General features: G+C 48.1%; 1 protein-coding gene across 6 annotated transcripts; it reads left to right on the top strand.

Moving 5' to 3' along the window:
* Positions 1-511: 511 nt before the first annotated feature.
* On the top strand, positions 512-16,420 carry CSD2 (copper/zinc superoxide dismutase 2). Of its 6 annotated transcripts, none has more exons than XM_048689637.2 (8): positions 512-828; positions 1,398-1,462; positions 1,538-1,577; positions 5,430-5,525; positions 5,604-5,665; positions 5,770-5,845; positions 5,923-5,976; positions 16,119-16,420. In XM_048689637.2, exons 1-8 carry the CDS (start codon positions 609-611, stop codon positions 16,142-16,144), a joined length of 639 nt encoding a protein of 212 aa, XP_048545594.1. In that variant the 5' UTR covers positions 512-608; the 3' UTR covers positions 16,145-16,420. The 6 variants fall into 6 exon arrangements, with proteins under 6 accessions (XP_048545594.1, XP_048545600.1, XP_048545597.1 ...); XM_048689640.2 differs by having other exon boundaries at positions 513-828; positions 5,634-5,665; XM_048689639.2 differs by having other exon boundaries at positions 514-828; positions 1,401-1,462.
* The last annotated feature ends 1,992 nt before the right edge of the window (positions 16,421-18,412 follow it).

Here is an 18,412-nt window from a genome sequence, read left to right as displayed (position 1 = left end):
ATGCAATGCGTGAGGGCGACCAGAGGAGAGAGGGACGGGAGTGCGGGTGGGCTCGCCGTCGCGCGATGGGGGGCGGCGGCCACGGTGGAAGGGGAGGCGGCGGCAGCTAAACAGGAAGAGGAGAGGAAGCTGATTGGGGAGAAACGGATGGGCGTCGGGCTTATATAGCACGTAGCGAAATTACGAAAATACCCTCAACGGGGGACGAGAATAACGGCAGTGGCACGAGATATTTCCGGTGGTGAGCTAAACTGTTCATTGCTACAGGCGCACGGGTTTGATCCGATGGCCAGAATCCTTCATCGCATCGATCTAACGGTCGGAAACGCATCAAGCAAACAGATCGAACGGCCAGAATGCGCTGAACTGTGAGAAGGCCTGGGAGTGACTGGATCTCTTATTTCATGATTATGCCACAGGTGTGGTGGATATCTCGCCATCCTATTTTCAAAAATAATTTTTTTTGAGGGGTTCAAAAATAATTTTGTTTGTGAAATAGTTTTGCCCGAAGTCAAATCTGTGCCTTTTGCGCGGCCCGATCCCACCTTATCGTCAGTCACCACCTCCACCACCAACCCCCAAAAGTTCTTCCGCTCCCGACGACCGCCATGGCCGCTCAGAGCCTCCTCTTTGCCGCCGCCGCGCCTCTCTTCCAGGCTCCTGCCTCTGCCCGCCCTTTCCAGTCGCTCCGAATTGTCTGCACCCCAGGAGGCGCCACCGCCGCCGCCAGGGCGCTCGTCGTCGCCGACGCCACCAAGAAGGCAGTCGCGGTGCTCAAGGGCACCTCGCAGGTCGAGGGCGTCGTCACGCTCACCCAGGAAGACGACGGTGCGTGCGCTCCACTTTCTCTTCATTCTCTGTCCGCCTCTGTCTTATACTCTTATCATCTGTTTACCACCTGTTGACTGTCCAGAAGCTTCGCCAGTTGCCTTTGCCTGGACACACGGCGAATTTGCCTCTTCTTACAGCATACTCGTTCTTGCGAACTTAATTCTGAACTCTTCCATAGTACATTTCAATAAAATATATCTGAACTGTTCTTTCGTTACAAGCATTGCATATGACTAAATCTAGCTGCAATCGAACGGAGTATTTTTGTGGCGAAAGTCCCTTGGTAACTTTTATTTTTCAGTTCAAATACCAAACAAAAAGTGTGCCGAGCTTAGATGATGGATTGCTAAGGCCGTTGCTGTACAAATCCTAACTGAAATATCCGTTAAATCTCAAGCATCAGCGTCACTGCAAATACATTTAAAAGGGTAATACGGTTGTATGTTACTCCCTCCGTTCCAAAATAGATGACCCAACTTTGTGCTAAAGTTAGTATAAAGTTGGGTCATCTATTTTGGAACGGAGGGAGTACTTCTCTATTTACTCTTCGAACTGCTTTCCTATAGCAGGTCCTACGACGGTGAACGTTCGTATCACTGGACTTGCTCCTGGACTTCATGGCTTCCACCTCGTGAGTCTTGTTCCTTGAGTACCTCTGTTTTGTATTTGTTGGTCCGTAAGAATGACATGATCATTCGTTTTGCAGCATGAGTTTGGTGACACGACTAATGGATGCATATCAACAGGTTAATTTTCCATTGGGCTCGGTTTCTGTGTGCAAATGTCACTGGTTTATAGCTGCACACAATTTAGTTTGTTTTACATCATCAGAAAGTCCTATATAAATGTGTTTCTCAACTTGTGCTACCGTTTCCTTTTCACTCTACTAGTAATCGTGTACGTGCAAATGCACGTATTGATGAGTACACATAATTTTTCAGTGAGATAAAATAGTACAATACTATCAAGCTTTTTGTTCCCTGTTTATTGCTTCGAAGGTTTTTTCTCGTTACAAGATCCCATCAAATACAAAAGATACTGATAGATGTTGGAAATATGAGCAAATTACTACGAGATTTAATCCGAATAAACAGAAGATAAATCATGACCACAGCAGCAGAGATTAAACTAATCATGCGAACTAGCATAGCAGATGAACATATCACATCTAGGGCACATACTAGAAACATGAATTCTACCACGATCTCGAACAGGAAGGATAGAATCACATACGGTGCAGCGGGTGCAGCACCGCCGGCGTTGACGTTGTCGCCCATGTCGTCGAGGATGAGGTTGCCGAGGTCGGGGAAGAAGTCGTCGTTCGCGAAGTCGTCGCTGCCAGCAGTCGCGCGAGTGCGCTCCCCAAAAACCTGATCGCCCCTCTCCCGTACAGGATCACGAGAGGCGGGGTTCCGGAGGCCTGCTGTCCCTTCTCGCGGTGCACGCCGGAAGGAGGGATGGAGAAGACTTGCTTGGCGGCGCAATGATCTGGAACGGTGGTGGGAAACCATACGAAGCGACCGCCGCTAGGGTAGACGTCTGCCTGACTATATAGTGCGGGCCGGGTAGGTCGTGGGAGTAAACTCCACGTCCGAGTCGTCACGATCCAAAAGAATCGGAAACGGTTCAGTAATTAACTCGTCCGTTAATTATTAATTAATGACTCATTAATTTTCCCATGCAGCAAAAATATAGACAACGTGCATAGCTCTGTCCTCGGCTCGGCTCAATCCCGCAACCCGCGGCGCGTCGTGACGAGGCGTGGCGTGGCGAGGCGAGCGAGGAGGAGGAGCGCGCGTGTAGGTCTCCTCTTCTCATGCTCATACAAGTGGTAGAAGAGCTCACCTTATAAAGAGGTGCAACTCTCTCTCAACTTCCGGGGTGGGACTAAACTTTAGCCTCACTCACTCCACTCACATGTGTGCATGAATGGGCCAAGAGAATTTCAGAATTTTAGTTGGGCTTTGGGCCAAAGGCCTACTAGCAAAATTCCAACAATAGACAAGCCTTCGTCTGTCAGAGGAAATTGCGTAGCTAAAAGTAACAATATATTGATAGAAGACACTGCATCCACAGGAAATGCTAGATTGTGATAATGTTCTGCATAACATTGAATCCACTGCATCTTTTTTTCAGCTTGAATCCTCTGTATCCGAATAATGCACAGAGAAACAAATCACACTTAACATGGATCGGTGATGGTAAAGCTATGCAATGGTAGAAAGAAATATCACTTCACTCTTCAGTTTCATTCATACCGTAAGCGTAGTCAGTTTATTTCCCTTATCATAGACTCATTTTGGCTTATATACAACGATCTAATCACAATTCTAAAACCTGAGAGGCCTTACTTATAGATCATAGGAAGCTCAATCGAAACATGGAAATTGCAAAATATCATAGAAAACTGTTTTTGAGCAGAAAAATATTCATACTAATTTAGAAGATAATTCAACATTATTCAGTTATGGTCATATGCCAATATATATAATCAGTAAGTACAGAAACTCTACCTATTATTGAATCTTCCTTGAGTAACATCCCTCCAGTGTTGTCAACACAACAACATAAGCTAGAGTAAGAGAAAATGGTAATTACGGAAACTGCAAAAAATAATCACACCGCTACATGATCTTGGAGAGAACAGATGTAAATATAGGATTTCTCAACCATACAGCCCAGCCTCACTCAATCTATCGTTTTTAGGGATTACTAATTGCAACCATCTTGAAATTACACACAAGTCGTCACTTCACTTAAATAATCTCGAAATTATCTGCAAACAAGAAATAGAACCAACTGAATCGAGATCGAGAAAGATAAAGGGGGATGGAACCTATGGACTGGAACATTATGATGTGGACCCTATATATGGAGTCTTACGTGCACCCGACACATGTTGGCCTGTATAGCGAAATAGATCTAGTACACAAATAAGAGGTTTAATATGATAGACCATGCTACCATGTTGAGAAATCATGCAAAAAAGAAAAGCAGTGAAACCCCCACAAAAAGCATGATGCACAATGAAACTACGACTTGATATCTTTATCCACATCTCTTCAATGGCACTAAACAAAATAAATCATTTTCTCAAAAACTGAGACCAAGAGATAGGATGCTTAATAATTAATATATCAGAAAGGAGTTAAAGAAGACTAACCTCATGTCATATAGATGCATTCTTTGTGCGAGAAATCATATGGATCAAAATTAACACCACGTAGTGAGGAAATTCTCTTGATGAATATAATACTTACTGTTTAATATTAAGATGTCTTCGACAGCGGCAACGGCTCGGGGTTAGTGAGCTATGGCATCGGGTGAATACATGACTCTCCTGGCTATACTTACATGTTCAGCAGCACTCACTGTCAAACATATATATATATATATATATATATATATATATATATATATATATATATATATTCAGATTTCATGTCATCAACGCATACATGTAAATTCGAGAAAACAAACTCATGAATTAAATTGATAAAACGATGGTTAATATAAAACGTAGACAATTGCAGTTGTGAGGTAATCAGGAAAAGATGCAAGCAGGTCACATAGCAGGCCAGTGATTGTAGACAACCTCCCAGGCTTCTTGGCCTATCTTTTTTCCTCACAAGATCCACATAATTACTTCACTGAACCAAGAAATGAGATCACTTATTGATAGTTAAACATGATTTCCTGATCATCAGCTCACTTGCTAGGCAACGGAAGAAGCCTGAAAGGTAATCTAATCTTGATTAATTCTAAAATGGGAGCCCATGATGGATGCCGGTGAGCTGCCTAAACGAACGTAAACATTGTTCATCACAAAAATTCAGAAATTTGTCATTCACTAATGGAGCACACACATGCCAGCGATCCAGGCACAGAACCTGCACAAACTGAACACCCACGCAGAGCACGGACACACACAACGGAGGACACATGCGAAGAGGGGGAAGGGATCCATACCAGAAAGAACAAAAGCGACGCTCGTTCAGCTGGTTGGGGAGGCAGAGGTCGAGGCGGAGGTCCGCCGACGCGTCGAGCCGGAGGTCCGTCAGTCCGCCGTCGCGTTGGGAAACAGGTGAGGGCGGGAAACATGTTGGGGCGGAGGTCCGCCGGTGCCTCGAAGCAGAGGTCCGCCGGCGCGTAGAGAAGGTGGTCGCCAGTCAGCCGACGCGTCGGGAAAGAGGTGGTCTGGTGGAGGTCGTCCAGCGCGTGGAGGCGGAGGTCCGCCTGTCCGCCAACGTGTCAAGTCGTCGAGCCGTGGGGCTCTGGCGGGCGGCAAACCGCCGAGGCATCGTGCGAGGTGTGTGGGGAGAGGATAACCGGAGGTGGCGTTTTTTTCCTTGTCACAGAGAGAGGTTAGCGGCTAATGGCATGCTGGGTAATTAAAGCGTCAAACATGTTTAGTATGTTGGAATGATGTAAGCCATCCGATCGCAAGATTTGATGGATAGGATGAATTGGTTCTCCGCCCTTTCGTGCTTTTATAGGGGTAGCAGATGATACTTGCAAAAATTAATTAAACCATCTTGTCGTTTAACATACTACATACCTATGTCCCATCACTTAAAATGCAATTTTTTATCTTACAGGTCCACATTTTAACCCAAACGGCCTGACACATGGTGCACCAGAAGATGAAGTCCGTCATGCGGGTGACCTGGGAAACATTGTTGCCAATGCTGAAGGTATAACCTGCAACAATCACGGACATATTTCTCATGTTTCTTTCAGAAGTTGTCTTGTTGGACCTTAACTTATTTTAGGGGTTCTGTCTTTTAATTGTGGTGGTTTAGGTGTGGCGGAGACAACCATTGTCGATAGCCAGGTAAAGATCAGACATCTTATTCTTACTCTTAGCATAAGTTGCAGTGTGGTAGGTTTAAGTTCCAACATTTGGTTTACCAACTTCTGAGAATTACTTCTACACAGATTCCTTTGACTGGCCCTAATGCAGTTGTTGGGAGAGCGTTTGTTGTTCATGAGCTTGAAGATGACTTGGGAAAAGGTATGCGTAGTTCTACTTGTTTTAAATCTTTGTCCCCTTCAGTTTCAGATGCTTCATTCTTTATTCTTTCATTATAGGTGGGCATGAGCTCAGCCTCAGTACTGGAAATGCTGGTGGAAGACTTGCATGTGGTATGTTCTCTGATACATTTCTTACATTTCTTTTCAAATGATTTTATAATAATTTTTCCTGATTATACATTGTAAATCTATAATCGATCTGATTATTTCGTATAGACTCCTCTTGCTGTTAATCAGAAAACATGAAAGTTAGTTGTAGTGTCTAAATATTTTCTGTTCTGAATTTGTTGCATCTGTATGAGCCATCTAATTTTCAAATTGCAGCAAGGTGAATGAATATTAAAGTCCTTGTTGGATAAGCATAACTTACAAATTATTTGGTATATGTCGGACCCTGGGATCAAGACTATACTAATCTAGCACAGGAATCATACGGGAATCCGAGATTAGCGCCTGAACCCAAACTGCACTGGCCAAGGGCCATCTCCTATCAGAAAGCCCGAAATCATTGGTTCAGCAATCCCCTCGGGAGCAATATTCGGACAGGGAACCAAGATTCCCACACAAGCCCTAGAGGAGATGGGTGATGCATTTCCATCTCATAGGCAAGTAGCTTCACCCCGTAATTTAGATAACCCGCTAGTAGAAGTATAGTGATTCCGAGAACCTATCCACAACGTGCACTTTATATCCATACACACCGTGGGATGGAAACAAACGGTACCAGTACCACAACACAACTCTATGACCAAAACACACACGCACACGCACACGCACGCACACGCATATATAGGCACGCTAAACTATGCTTGAGCGCATAGTACCTTATAATGTACTCCGCCCACGCCATGCGAACGAAGTAGTTAATTTAATCCACCGCGTGGAAATGCCTTCCTTGACCTAGTGGGTGGTAATAGAATCTATTAAATTTACTATGGAACACATTGTGTATTACCATCAAGAATCAATCCATAATTTAGTCGTAAGGAAGTCTACCATTTTACTATCAAAGCTTCTCCCTATAGTAGTGGGTGGTAAGACAATCCATTATATTTACCACCAAGCACTAAGCATATTACCATCAGAAGACAACCCAAAATTGAGTTATAACAGAGTGTGGCATCTTTACTACTACAAAACACAGTGGTTTACTATCAAACCTCATGCCTAGTTTGAGTGGTAAAATAGTATTTCTTTTACTAGTTTACAATGATATTACTACAAGTTCTTTTCTTACTATCAAATTAGTTTATGTAAGAGTTTACAACATTACTAGAAGGTGTTGGCCTTTTACGGGCAATCCTAAGGTTTACGAGAAGGTGTTTCTATCAGCGTTCTGGGAACGGGGGTATCCAGACTTGCCTGCCTGCGGCCCACGACGTGGCTTCATCGACGGCCCGGTACGACCCATTTCCAACATCAACAAACTCAAGACCCTTGCGAGGCGGACAACGCCAAGACCTCCAGAAGGAGCGGCCTCCTTAGACTGGTTCCTGAGGAGCGGAGATCTCTATGCAAACCCTCACCTCATGAGGCTTGGATGATGCAAGCCATGACGACCAAGGCCAGGCGGGCGCCAGCGGGCGCAGTACAACAGTTTCCTCTTTGGTGTTAAGGAGGCAAGCGCAGGCGCGGAGTCCCGAGAAATCAGTCAAAAGTTTCCATTTCCATGCAACAAGACCAAGACCGCCAGGATGGCAGGACGGAGGTCATCATCAGGCCCACTACAGCGTCATGACCAGAAACTTTGCAGGCGAAGACCACCTTTCGCCAGGATAAGATGTACTAGTTGTATCCCTTCGAATTTGGCCGTTGTGGGATCCCTTCCCGCCTCCATTTTGGGGGAAGAGAACCAAGGCCACTATAAATATAGGCTAGCACCACCATAGGAGGGGAGATTGATTTGAACCCTCACTAGCTCACACCAACACAAGACACGCCTCCTGAGGTGGTTCTTGCACTGTATTAGTTTATCCTTAGCCCACTTCGAGGCTAATCCACCACAAAGCAGGAGTAGGGTTTTACACCGCAAGGTGGCCCAAACCTGGGTAAACTGCCTTGTCCCATTTCCTTCCTGTTCATTGAGCTAGGCCGTGAGATCGACGAGTAGGCAGACTGGGGAGATTGACTTCTTTGTACGCACCCCAAAGTTCGAATCTATCTAGGGTCTGCGGAGCCCGGAATCCGACATTTGGCGCCAGGTAGGGGTGCGTCGAAGATTTGCCTCTCCGTCCGCTGCACTCCACCCGTGTCGCTCGACTCTCATGGCAAGCGCCGCTCCACCGACCAGACCGACGGGTGCATTTGGAGGCGCCGCGGGCCTCCGAGCTTTCACCCTTGCCTTGCGGCGGGTGCAGTGGCTACCCAAGTTCAGGCCGGAGCTGCCGCCTCGATACGACGGCGCGGCGGACCCGGCGGGGTTTCTCCAGGCGTATGCGGAGGTTGTTTGGGCGGCCGGCAGCGACGACAAGGCCATGGCAAACTGGCTACCCATGGCCCTCACGGGCGTGCCGCGCACCTGGCTCATGGGCTTGCCGGAGTCTTTAGTGGCCTCCTAGGAGAAGCTGCGCGGCCTCTTCATCGCGCGCTTCGCAGCGCCGGCACCCCACGCCGTCGCGACCCTCCTCTGCGGCTCGCAGGCACCACCCTCGGACCGCCACGTCAAGCAGTTCTTTCACCGGGTGGGCGCTGCCCACATACAGAGGGGGGCACCATCGGGTTGGGTGGCGCCTAAGGCCGACCTCACCTTCGACTCCATTGACCACCCCGCGACCACGGCCGACGCCGGCGCGCTCCCGATGCTTTGCACCCCCACCATCTGCAACGTGGCGGTCACCAGGACCCTCATCGACGGCGGCGCCGGCCTCAATGTCCTCTTCGTTGAAGCATTCGGCCTGCTTCATGTGCCTCACGGCCGGCTCCGCCCCACCAAGCCTTTCTCTGGAGTCGTCGACGGCTCCACTTGCCCCCTAGGGCAGATCCGCCTCTCTGTCACCTTCGGCACCCACGACAACTACCACACCGAGCTCATCGATTTCGACATCGCCCGTATCGGCCTGCCGTACAACACCATTCTTGGGTACTCGGCCTTGGCCAAGTTTATGGCGGCAACCCACCCGATCTACAATCTCATGAAGATGCCGGGGAGCAGCGGCGTCCTCATTGTGGCGAGGGACACCAAGGATGCACTCTCGGCCCTCAAGCATGCTTTTAGAGCCGCGGCGGCCGCGCGGCCAAGCAAGGAGGGGGCCCCGGAGGCCCCGGGGGTTGCACCAGCGAAGAAGCAGTTGTTCTCTCAAGACCGGGCCGAGACAAAGCAGGTGCCAATCTACGAAGACGGGGCCTCGGGCTCCACCTTCACCATAGGCGCCGACCTTCCTCCAGACCAAGAAGCGGCACTGGTCAGCTTCCTACGTGCAAACAAGGATGTGTTTGCATGGGAGGCAGCGGATCTGGTCAGGGTTCCACGTGGAGTAATCGAGCACCACTTGATGGTGTGCCCCAACGCGCGACCAGTGAAGCAGAAGGCGCGACGACAAGCTGTGGAGAAGCAGTCGTTCATCACCCAGGAGACCCACAAGCTGTTGGAAGCTGGTGTCATTCAGGAAGTGTGGCACCCGGACTGGCTCGCGAACCCAGTCATCGTCCCCAAGAAGGGCGGAAATGAGCGCATGTGTGTTGATTTCACCAACCTCAACAAGGCCTGTCCTCAAGACCCATTCCCTCTCCTGCGCATCGACCAGATCGTCGACTCCATCGCCGAGTGCGATCTATTGTGCTTCCTGGACGCCTTCTCGGGCTATCACCAAATCAAGATGGCGGTGCAAGATGTCGAGAAGACCACCTTTCTAACCCCGTGCGGGGTATAGTGCTACACTTGCATGCCATTTGGGCTGCGCAACGCGGGGGCAACCTTCCAGCAGTTGATGCATATCGCCCTAGGACGGCAGCTCGGGTGGAACGCCAAGGCGTACGTCGACGACATAGTGGTGAAATCTCTCGGGAAGCAAGAACTCTTATCAAGGAGAGGAGTCATTCGCCAGCCTGCGCCAAGTGAAACTGTGGCTGAACCCGGAAAAATGTGTGTTTGGCGTCTCGTCTGGCAAGTTGCTTGGTTTCCTATTGTTGCACAGAGGGATCGAGGCTAACCCGAAGAAGGTCAAGGCCATAGAAAGGATGAGCCCACCGCAGACCCTCAAGGAGATGCAGAAGCTGGCGGGCTGCGTAACCTCGCTTGGGCGTTTATCTCCAAGCTGGGGGAGCGCGCCCTCCCATTCTTCAAGCTGATGAAGAAGAAAGGCCCGTTCGAGTGGACTCCGAAGGCTGACGCTGCCTTTCAAGACCTCAAGAGGTACCTCACCAGCCCATCGATGATGGTAGCACCACGCCCCCTTGAACCTTTGGTGCTGTACCTGTCCGCCACACCTCACTCTGCCAGCGCGGCGCTGGTGGCGGTTTGGGAGGAGCACCCGATCAAGGACTCGCGAGGAAGCACCTCGCGCCCAGCTTAGGCGTCGCAGCCTCAGGACGGCGCGCCTAAGGCTTCGACCGCCCCGCCAGTCAACGGCGCTCCTGAGGCTCCGACCAACCCTCCAGACAACGAGACTCCTGATGACAGGGTTCCTGAGGCCACAGCTGCCCCGACAGACGACAAGGCTCCTGAGGATCCTCAGCACCAGGATGCGGAAGACTCCGCCAACGCCTTCACCCTCGTCGAGCACCTGGTATACTTCGTCAGCACGGTGCTACGTGATGCGCGGGCATGTTATCCCATGTTGCAAAAGCTCTTGCTCACACTTCTCGTCGCCTCCCAAAAGCCACGCCACTACTTCCAAGGCCGCCCCATCAAGGTCATCTTAGCTTACCCTTTGGAGAGAGTGCTTCGGAGCCCTAATGCCTCGCCGAATGGAACATCGAACTGCAGCGTTCCAGTTGGAGTTCAGCACCACCAGAATCATCAAGGGTGCGGCCCTTGCCGACTTTGTGGCGGAATGGACCGATGTTCCCGACCCAGAAGTGGGCGAGGACTGTTCCCTCTCGCCGAGAAGCGAAGCAACAGATGGTTGGATCATGTACTTCGACAGGGCGTTCGCACGCCAGGGCGCGGGGGCTGGAGCCGTGCTCATCTCGCCCACCCAGGACAAGCTCTACTATGCCGTGCAGCTCTGCTTCTAGCAGGGCGAGAAGGTCTCCAACAACATCGCGGAATACGAAGGCCTGATCGTCGGCCTCAAGGCTGCGGCGGCTTTGGGAGTAAGGCGCCTCACCATCAGGGGCGACTCCCAGCTCCTCGTCAACTTCTCCAACAAAGCGTACAAGCCGAAGGACGAGCACATGGAGGCATACTTCGAGGAGGTATGCAAAATCGAGAAACGATTCTTGGGCCTGGAATTGCAGCATGTGCTGCGCGACACGAACAAGGAGGCGGACGACATCGTCAAGAGGGCGTCACGGCGACTGCCTCAGGAGCCTGGCGTCTTTGAGGAGCGGCTCTTCAAGCCATCGGCAGTTCCCCCCGCCGCGGGTCTAGCACCGCCTCAGGAGGAGGTCCCCCAACACCCCTCTCGGGCGCCCCAGCCTGCGGCCCGACCTCGGGAGCCTGCTCCTCGCGCTTGAGCCTCAGGAGGGGTACTGGACCGAGGAGTTCAAGGCGTACCTGCTCCAAGGCACCTTGCTGGAGAAGGAGGAAGATGCAGAACGTGTGGCCCGCCAGGCCATCGCGTACTGCATTAGGGACGGTAAGCTCTATCAAAAACGGCCAAACGATGTTTCTCTACGATGCATTTCCAGGAAGCAGGGATGCGAACTGTTGGCTGACATACATGGCGGGGACTGCGGGCATCACTCTTCATCGCGCACCCTCGTGGGCAAGGCGTTTCGCAGCGGATTCTACTGGCCCACGACGCTCAATGATGCCACCGAGCTGGTAAGATCCTGCGAGGCCTGCCAGTTCCATGCCAAGCAAATCCACCAGCCCGCCCAGGGCCTCAAGACCATCCCGCTTTTATGGCTGTTCGCGGTTTGGGGGCTGGACAACCCGGACCCGTTCCCTCGAGCTCCTGGGGGCTACTGCTACCTCTACGTCGCCATCGACAAGTTCACCAAGTGGGCCGAGGTAGAGGTCGTCCGCGCCATCCTGGCCGGCTCGACCGTCAAGTTCATCAAGGGCCTCGTGAGCCGTTTCAGGGTCCCTAATCGCATCATCACCGACAATGGCTCGCAGTTCACCAGCAACCTCTTCAAAACATATTGTGCTAACCTTGGGACGCAGATATGCTACGCTTCGGTGGCGCACCCTCGGAGCAACGGCCAGGCTGAGCGCGTCAACGCCGAGGTCCTGAGAGGCCTCAAGGCAAGGACCTTCAAGCGCAGGCGCGGAGTCCCGAGAAATTAGCCAAAGGTTTTCATTTCCATGCAACAAGATCAAGACTGCCAGGACGGCAGGACGGAGGTCATCATTGAGCCCACCACGGTGTCACAAGCAGAAGCTTTGCAGGCGAAGACCACCTTTCATCAGGATCCCTTCCCGCCTCCATTTTGGGGGAAAAAGACCAAGGCCATTATAAATATAGGTTAGCCACCACCATAGGAGGGGAGATCGATCCGAACCCTCACTAGCTCACACCAACACAAAAACACGCCTCCTGAGGTGGTTCTTGCACTGTACTAGTTCATCCTCAGCCCATCTCGAGGCTAATCCAGCACAAAGCAGGAGTAGGGTTTTACACCGCAAGGTGACCCGAACCTGGGTAAACTGCCTTGTCCCATTTCCGTCCTGTTCATCGAGATAGGCTGTGAGATCGACGAGTAGGCAGACTGGGAAGGTTGAGTTCTTCGCACGCACCCCAGAGTTCGAATCTATCTAGGGTCCGCGGAGCCCGGAATCCGACAATTTCACGTGCTGGTAACCGAATTAATTCAATTACTATATTTAGCAGGAATTTTACTACAAGTCATTAGGAGAGTAGGTAGTACAGGGCGGGACGGAGGGTACGACATGTACATAGTAACGATTTAATTTCGTTACTTTTTTTTGCTAGGGATTTTACTATAGAATGGGAAAGATGATTAGTTGGTATGGCCGAGCGGCGCGTTTAGCCTGGCCGGAGCGCAGGATTAGCGTTTTACACTCACACTCACTTAGCGCCACCGTATATATATGGCAAAGGCTCATAAGCGCAAGCAGGATAGCGAAATATTACATCCAGAGGTCATGACCCAACATAACGTCAGTACATTACGAAAGCGAAGTAGGTCTGAGTACAGACACGTTTAACAACATTCGCCTAATGAGGCCAGAAAGTAAAGCAAACAATCCCATCCCACGAGGACTCAGGCTGCCACCTAAGACCTCACTCGGCGTAGAGCTCAATGGTGCATCCTGTCTCGGAGTCATAGTAATCCTCTGCAGCGTTGTTTGTAAAAGCAAGTGAGAGTAAATGACATACTCTGCAAGACTTACATTAGATCTATACTACACTACATATGCAACATTCTCAAAGGGAAGGGGTAGGGGGTTGAGCGGCTAAGCCCTAGAGAGACACGCTACAACTTGCGTCTATCAGAGATAAGGAAAGAGAGCGTTGAAAAGTAAAGGAACATTGTAGAACAACTACTCTATTCACCTACCTAACCGCAATCATAGCACAGCTTTGCATTCCCCTAGTACCATACAATTATCATACACAAGGTTTTTGTGTGCCTACAGAGAGGGATCGACTCGGCACTTCTGCGGAAAAGTGCAGGGAGCCACCCAACTGAGTTTTACCAGAATCAAGAGTCCGATCATAGCTCCGAGTCGGACCTAACTGTTGTGCACAGGGCGCAAGATGTCTAGAGCCATATAGGATAACCACTTGGAGGCGTTCCTATATGTATGCAAAACATCAGGGGGTAGAGCCATATAGGATAACCTCCCCAAATGGTAAAATTAACAACATCATATGCTTACCGTTGAAGACCATGAAATATACAACTACGCGTATTCCAAATGGAAAGCCCGAACTAAAGTGGCACACGAACTGGTCTGTGGGCAGGTAGTAGGTCAAGGGGGCCCCCATTAAACCTCCCAAGAGTGATTAGCACGCTCAGTCTTGGACCAAGACAACAAGAACTTGGGTCCTAGGGCAGCTCGAGTGGAACAAAACACCAATGTACTAGGCATGACCTCCCATCGTTGCCTTTATTACATGTTACATATAAATTATCTCCAGAATACTGTAACATAAATATATCAGAGCCAGGTTAATACGTGTGATATCCTGGAAGTTACATCAAGTAGACATGGCATAACTTAAGCATAACCCTGAGCATGGCATACTACAGCAAGATAAGCACGGCTATAACATGGCATCAACACAAGCAAGTAACATGGTGACAAGAATCATGCTACGCATCAAATAGCCATCAAAAGACTCACTACATCATCGAATATGCAAGCAACAGGGGGAAAGCATGGGATCAGAAATGACCAAGGAGGTTTTGCTTGCCTGTCGGCACAGCCGCTTGGTACTGTGCAAGATCCTCAGGAGCGTAGTCGTAAGTAGCCTCGTAACCAACGTCAGTACTACGATTTATCGGGAAGAAGCAAATATCGACAAAGAAGAAAAGTAACAACCATAAGCTTCAAGGCAATGCCCAATCAACATTATGCATGACATTCGAAAGTGATTGTATTAACCTACAACTTCACTACTCACCAAAGACATAATGCAGTTGGTTTTCCAAAAGAACTTCATATGCAATTTGAAGTTAAAATTGAATTACTAAACAGGATGTTAAAGTTATTTAACTTGCATAAAATGGCATAAATGGATTCTGCATTTTTCTGGTCATTTTAGATATAAAGACTATCTTTCTGCGCTATATTTATTTGTTGTGATTTTAACAAATTGAACAATGCATTATTCAAATTTAATTAAAGGAAGCAAAAAAGAATGCAAATGACATGAACAGAGAGGTTACAATTTTAGGAACATTTTGATATGCAATATGCGTTTTACAGATTTAAATTGAATTTTATTTGAATTTAGGAAAAACCGCAGTTTGCAAAAAGATTAAACAACAAACGAACGGGCAATGATATTGGGCCGAAGTGGTGCGAGGAATAGCTAAGCGCCACACGCCCGCCACAACGTAGCACGCTACTGGGCTGAGGCCCATCTGCGGCTTAATGATCTGACTTGCGGGACCTACCTGTCAGCCACACAAAGAAAATCAAAACGGATAAGGGGAGGCTTGCTTCGATGGAGATTCGAACCACAATTGCACTAACGAATTCAAGTGGGGCTAGCCATTTGGATCAATTCGTGTTCGTGCTGAAAGTGGGGCCCAATCTATTTTGATCTAATCCTAGAAAGAAGTGGTGTTCTGTCATGGCCATGCGGTGCCGCTCACCAGTGCCGGCAACCATTCTTGCGGCGGCAGCACCCCTGCTCGACGCTACGGTGCCCAAGAACGATTGGCGTGTGCATCAAAACGATGCCCGCACAAAGGCAAGTTGAACTATATCATCCAGGCAAGCTAACGGAGGCTATCCTTGAGTTTGACCGGAGCCGAACGTCGTCGGGCAGTGGTGCTACGAAGGGCCTTGAAATCGAGCGAGATCTGCAAGGAAAAGTAGGCCCAGAGGCTCACCTTGAGAGTGCCGGCGGGCCAGAGGATCACAAAGTCGAGCTGTGGAGGCATTACTGGCGAGGAAGAAGACGTAGCCAAGTCGCGGTTCCTGGGCGCCATGGTCTTGGGCTTGGAGGCGATGTTTGAGGTGGACTAGGCTAGTTCCAGATGGTGCAGAAGGGCTTGGCATGCTGGTTATCCCGCTGCCATCGAGCTCGACCTCTACTCGGCCATGGCGCTGGTGGATTGCTTGGAGTGGAAGAAAAGAAGAGTGGCACAACCTACCTAGCAGTGGCGGACATGGTATAGGAGCTAGGCTAGGGTTTCCGCGCGGAAGGGTGACTTTATAGGGGCTGATGTCGGGACATTCAGTGATATGATGACATTATGTCATGACGATGCCAAAATAAAATTACCCCGGGCTGTTGCAGTATAGAATTGTTGTTCAGTTTCTTTCTATGATCATAAGTAAATCACTGCAGCTGTTTTACATAAACTGTTCATGTGAGCTGTCAAGTGTTTACATAAATCACTGAAGCTGTTTTTACAGAAACTGTTTGCTGTTTTTAATGTTCTATAAGTGCCAATTGTTGGGAGTCAGAAAGTGCACCTGTTTCATGATTATGCTTGTTTTGCAGGTGTTGTTGGCCTGACCCCGTTGTAGGTCGCTGGTTTCCATCTCTGGTTTTGCATCTCCAGTCATACTGGTTTCCATCTCTGGTTTTGCATCTCCAGTCATACTTGTAACGACGCCATTCTCGTTTTACCTGGATTTCAAATATCGGATGCTTAATAGTTTCTGTTGATCGTTTGTATCAGTGTAAAGTTGGGTTTATCAAATAAATGTTTGCACACTTTCGTCTTGTTGAGCTATGAAGCGTGAACTCGGGAATTTTGGTGTGCGTAAGCTATAAAATGCTCAAAGAATTATATTTGTGGATGTCCTTATTTCCGAACTCGGTGTCAATAATATCATTGTTACTCCGCAAAATAAAAATAAAATCATTGTTGTTTCTGATTTAGTTCAAAGAGAATATTCCAGGTCAGCGTTAAAACAAAAGCGAGAGGGCTTTACAAAAACCAATTCTCAGTTTTTTTTTGCAAAATACAGTAGGTGATTGCTTTGGCCGTTTTGATGACGATTATGACTGTTGGGGTCTGGGTTTCGCTCTTGCCAACGTGGCTTACCGGTTTGCAGGCGACAGATAGGGCTAGGTATTCTTTCGTTTACCCTTCCCGCCTCTCCTGTGACTTGATTTGTTCCCTCTTGTTCTCTCATCTCTCTTTGATATGTTGACGGCGAAGTGTGGTGGCGGAGACGACGACGCAATAGGCCTTGGTGGTGGTGGAGACCCTATGCCATCGGAGGATGCTCGCGGGGGCTCCAACCCGACCTAGTTGGTGCACACCATGATGCCACAACCATCGCTCGAGTACGTGGAGGCGACAACTTGGGCCATGGTGTCAAGGCGACTTCGACGGGAAGCGACCGGTGGAACTCGGCATTCGGCAACATTGAGTAAGCACCTCCTCTTTCGAAACCTAGCCTTCTTTGTGTGTGCTTTAGATTCTAGGGTTAAGGCGACTTCAACGGGAAGCGACCGGTGGTCCTAGCCATTCGGCAGCATCGAGTAAGCACCTCTTCCGAAACCTAGCCTTCTTTGTGTGTGCTTTAGATTCTAGGGCTAGGGTTCAAGCAAATTAGGGGCAAATGAACAATTTGTTGATCTGTATTTGTTCATTACACTAGGTTGTTCATAAATAAATAGGAATTGAATTTGTTAATTTACAAAAAATATCTTGCTTTTATGCGCATTGTTGTGTGTTTATTTAACTTGATGTATTAAACTGTAAGTTATGGTTATCTTGTAGGTTGTTTTTCAAAGGTAATGTATATTGTACACTATAGGTTGTTCATAGGAATTTAATTTGTTAATTTACAGAAAATACACCATTTCTAAGGTAGTGTTTTGTCTATTTAACTTGATTTGTTAAGCAGTAATGTTTATTGCTATTAAACACTAAAGTATGTTGTTATTGATTTTATAAACAACAATGTATATTGTACTTGTACACTCTAGGTTGTTCATAAATAAATAAGAATTGAATTTGTTAATTTACTGAAAATCCCTTGGTTTTGAAAGGATGTTTTTGTCTATTTAACTTGAATTATTATGCAGTCATGTATATTGTAGGTATTTTTGTAACTAAATTAGCAATAGAGGTTGGTGTAAAGGCATTGTTTTGTTTATTAAACTGTTTGTTTTTCCGTCTTTGTCTTAGGTTTCGATAATGATGTTTGGGAAGTTAAAGTACATTTTCATGACAGAGATAACCTTGAGAGGACCATGTGCATTTCAGACATAACAAATCATAATCTGATAGAACTCATAGAGATAGAAGGATATGGTTCTAGGGATTATATGTGTTTTGTTAGAAATGTTGGTGTGGGGATAACAGGATTGGAGGAGACTAGTGATGATGATAAGGTGGATGAAATGCTTAACCATATTGCTAATGAAGATAAGAAGATAGTTAACCTCACAGTCACTAGGGCCACCGATCCAAGACCCGTTGATCGAACAGGCCATTCTACAGGGTGATTCGGAAATTGCGGAAGCTTGGTTTGATCAAGCTGCTGAATATTGGAAACAAGCTATAGCGCTTACTCCGGGAAATTATATTGAAGCACAGAACTGGTTGAAGATTACGAAGCGCTTTGAATTTGAATAAGACCATGCTCCTTCTTTTTCATAAAATGGGTGGTTTGGTTGTTGATCCATTAATCAAAAATAAATGCCATGTTTGTGAGCAGCAACTTCCATTTAGTGATTTTGGAGAGACCACCATGTATGAAATAATTAATGATGGAGTTCTTTTCATATCACCATCCAAAAATTTAGACGGAGCAACACAAGTTCAGCACGCAAAT

Source organism: Triticum urartu, chromosome 7A (genome assembly GCF_056163025.1).
Source record: "Triticum urartu cultivar PI428250 chromosome 7A, HENAU_Tu73, whole genome shotgun sequence".
NCBI classification, from domain to species: domain Eukaryota; kingdom Viridiplantae; phylum Streptophyta; class Magnoliopsida; order Poales; family Poaceae; genus Triticum; species Triticum urartu.
Note: the sequence above shows the minus strand (reverse complement) of the source record. Positions and strands in the feature narration are given on the sequence as shown.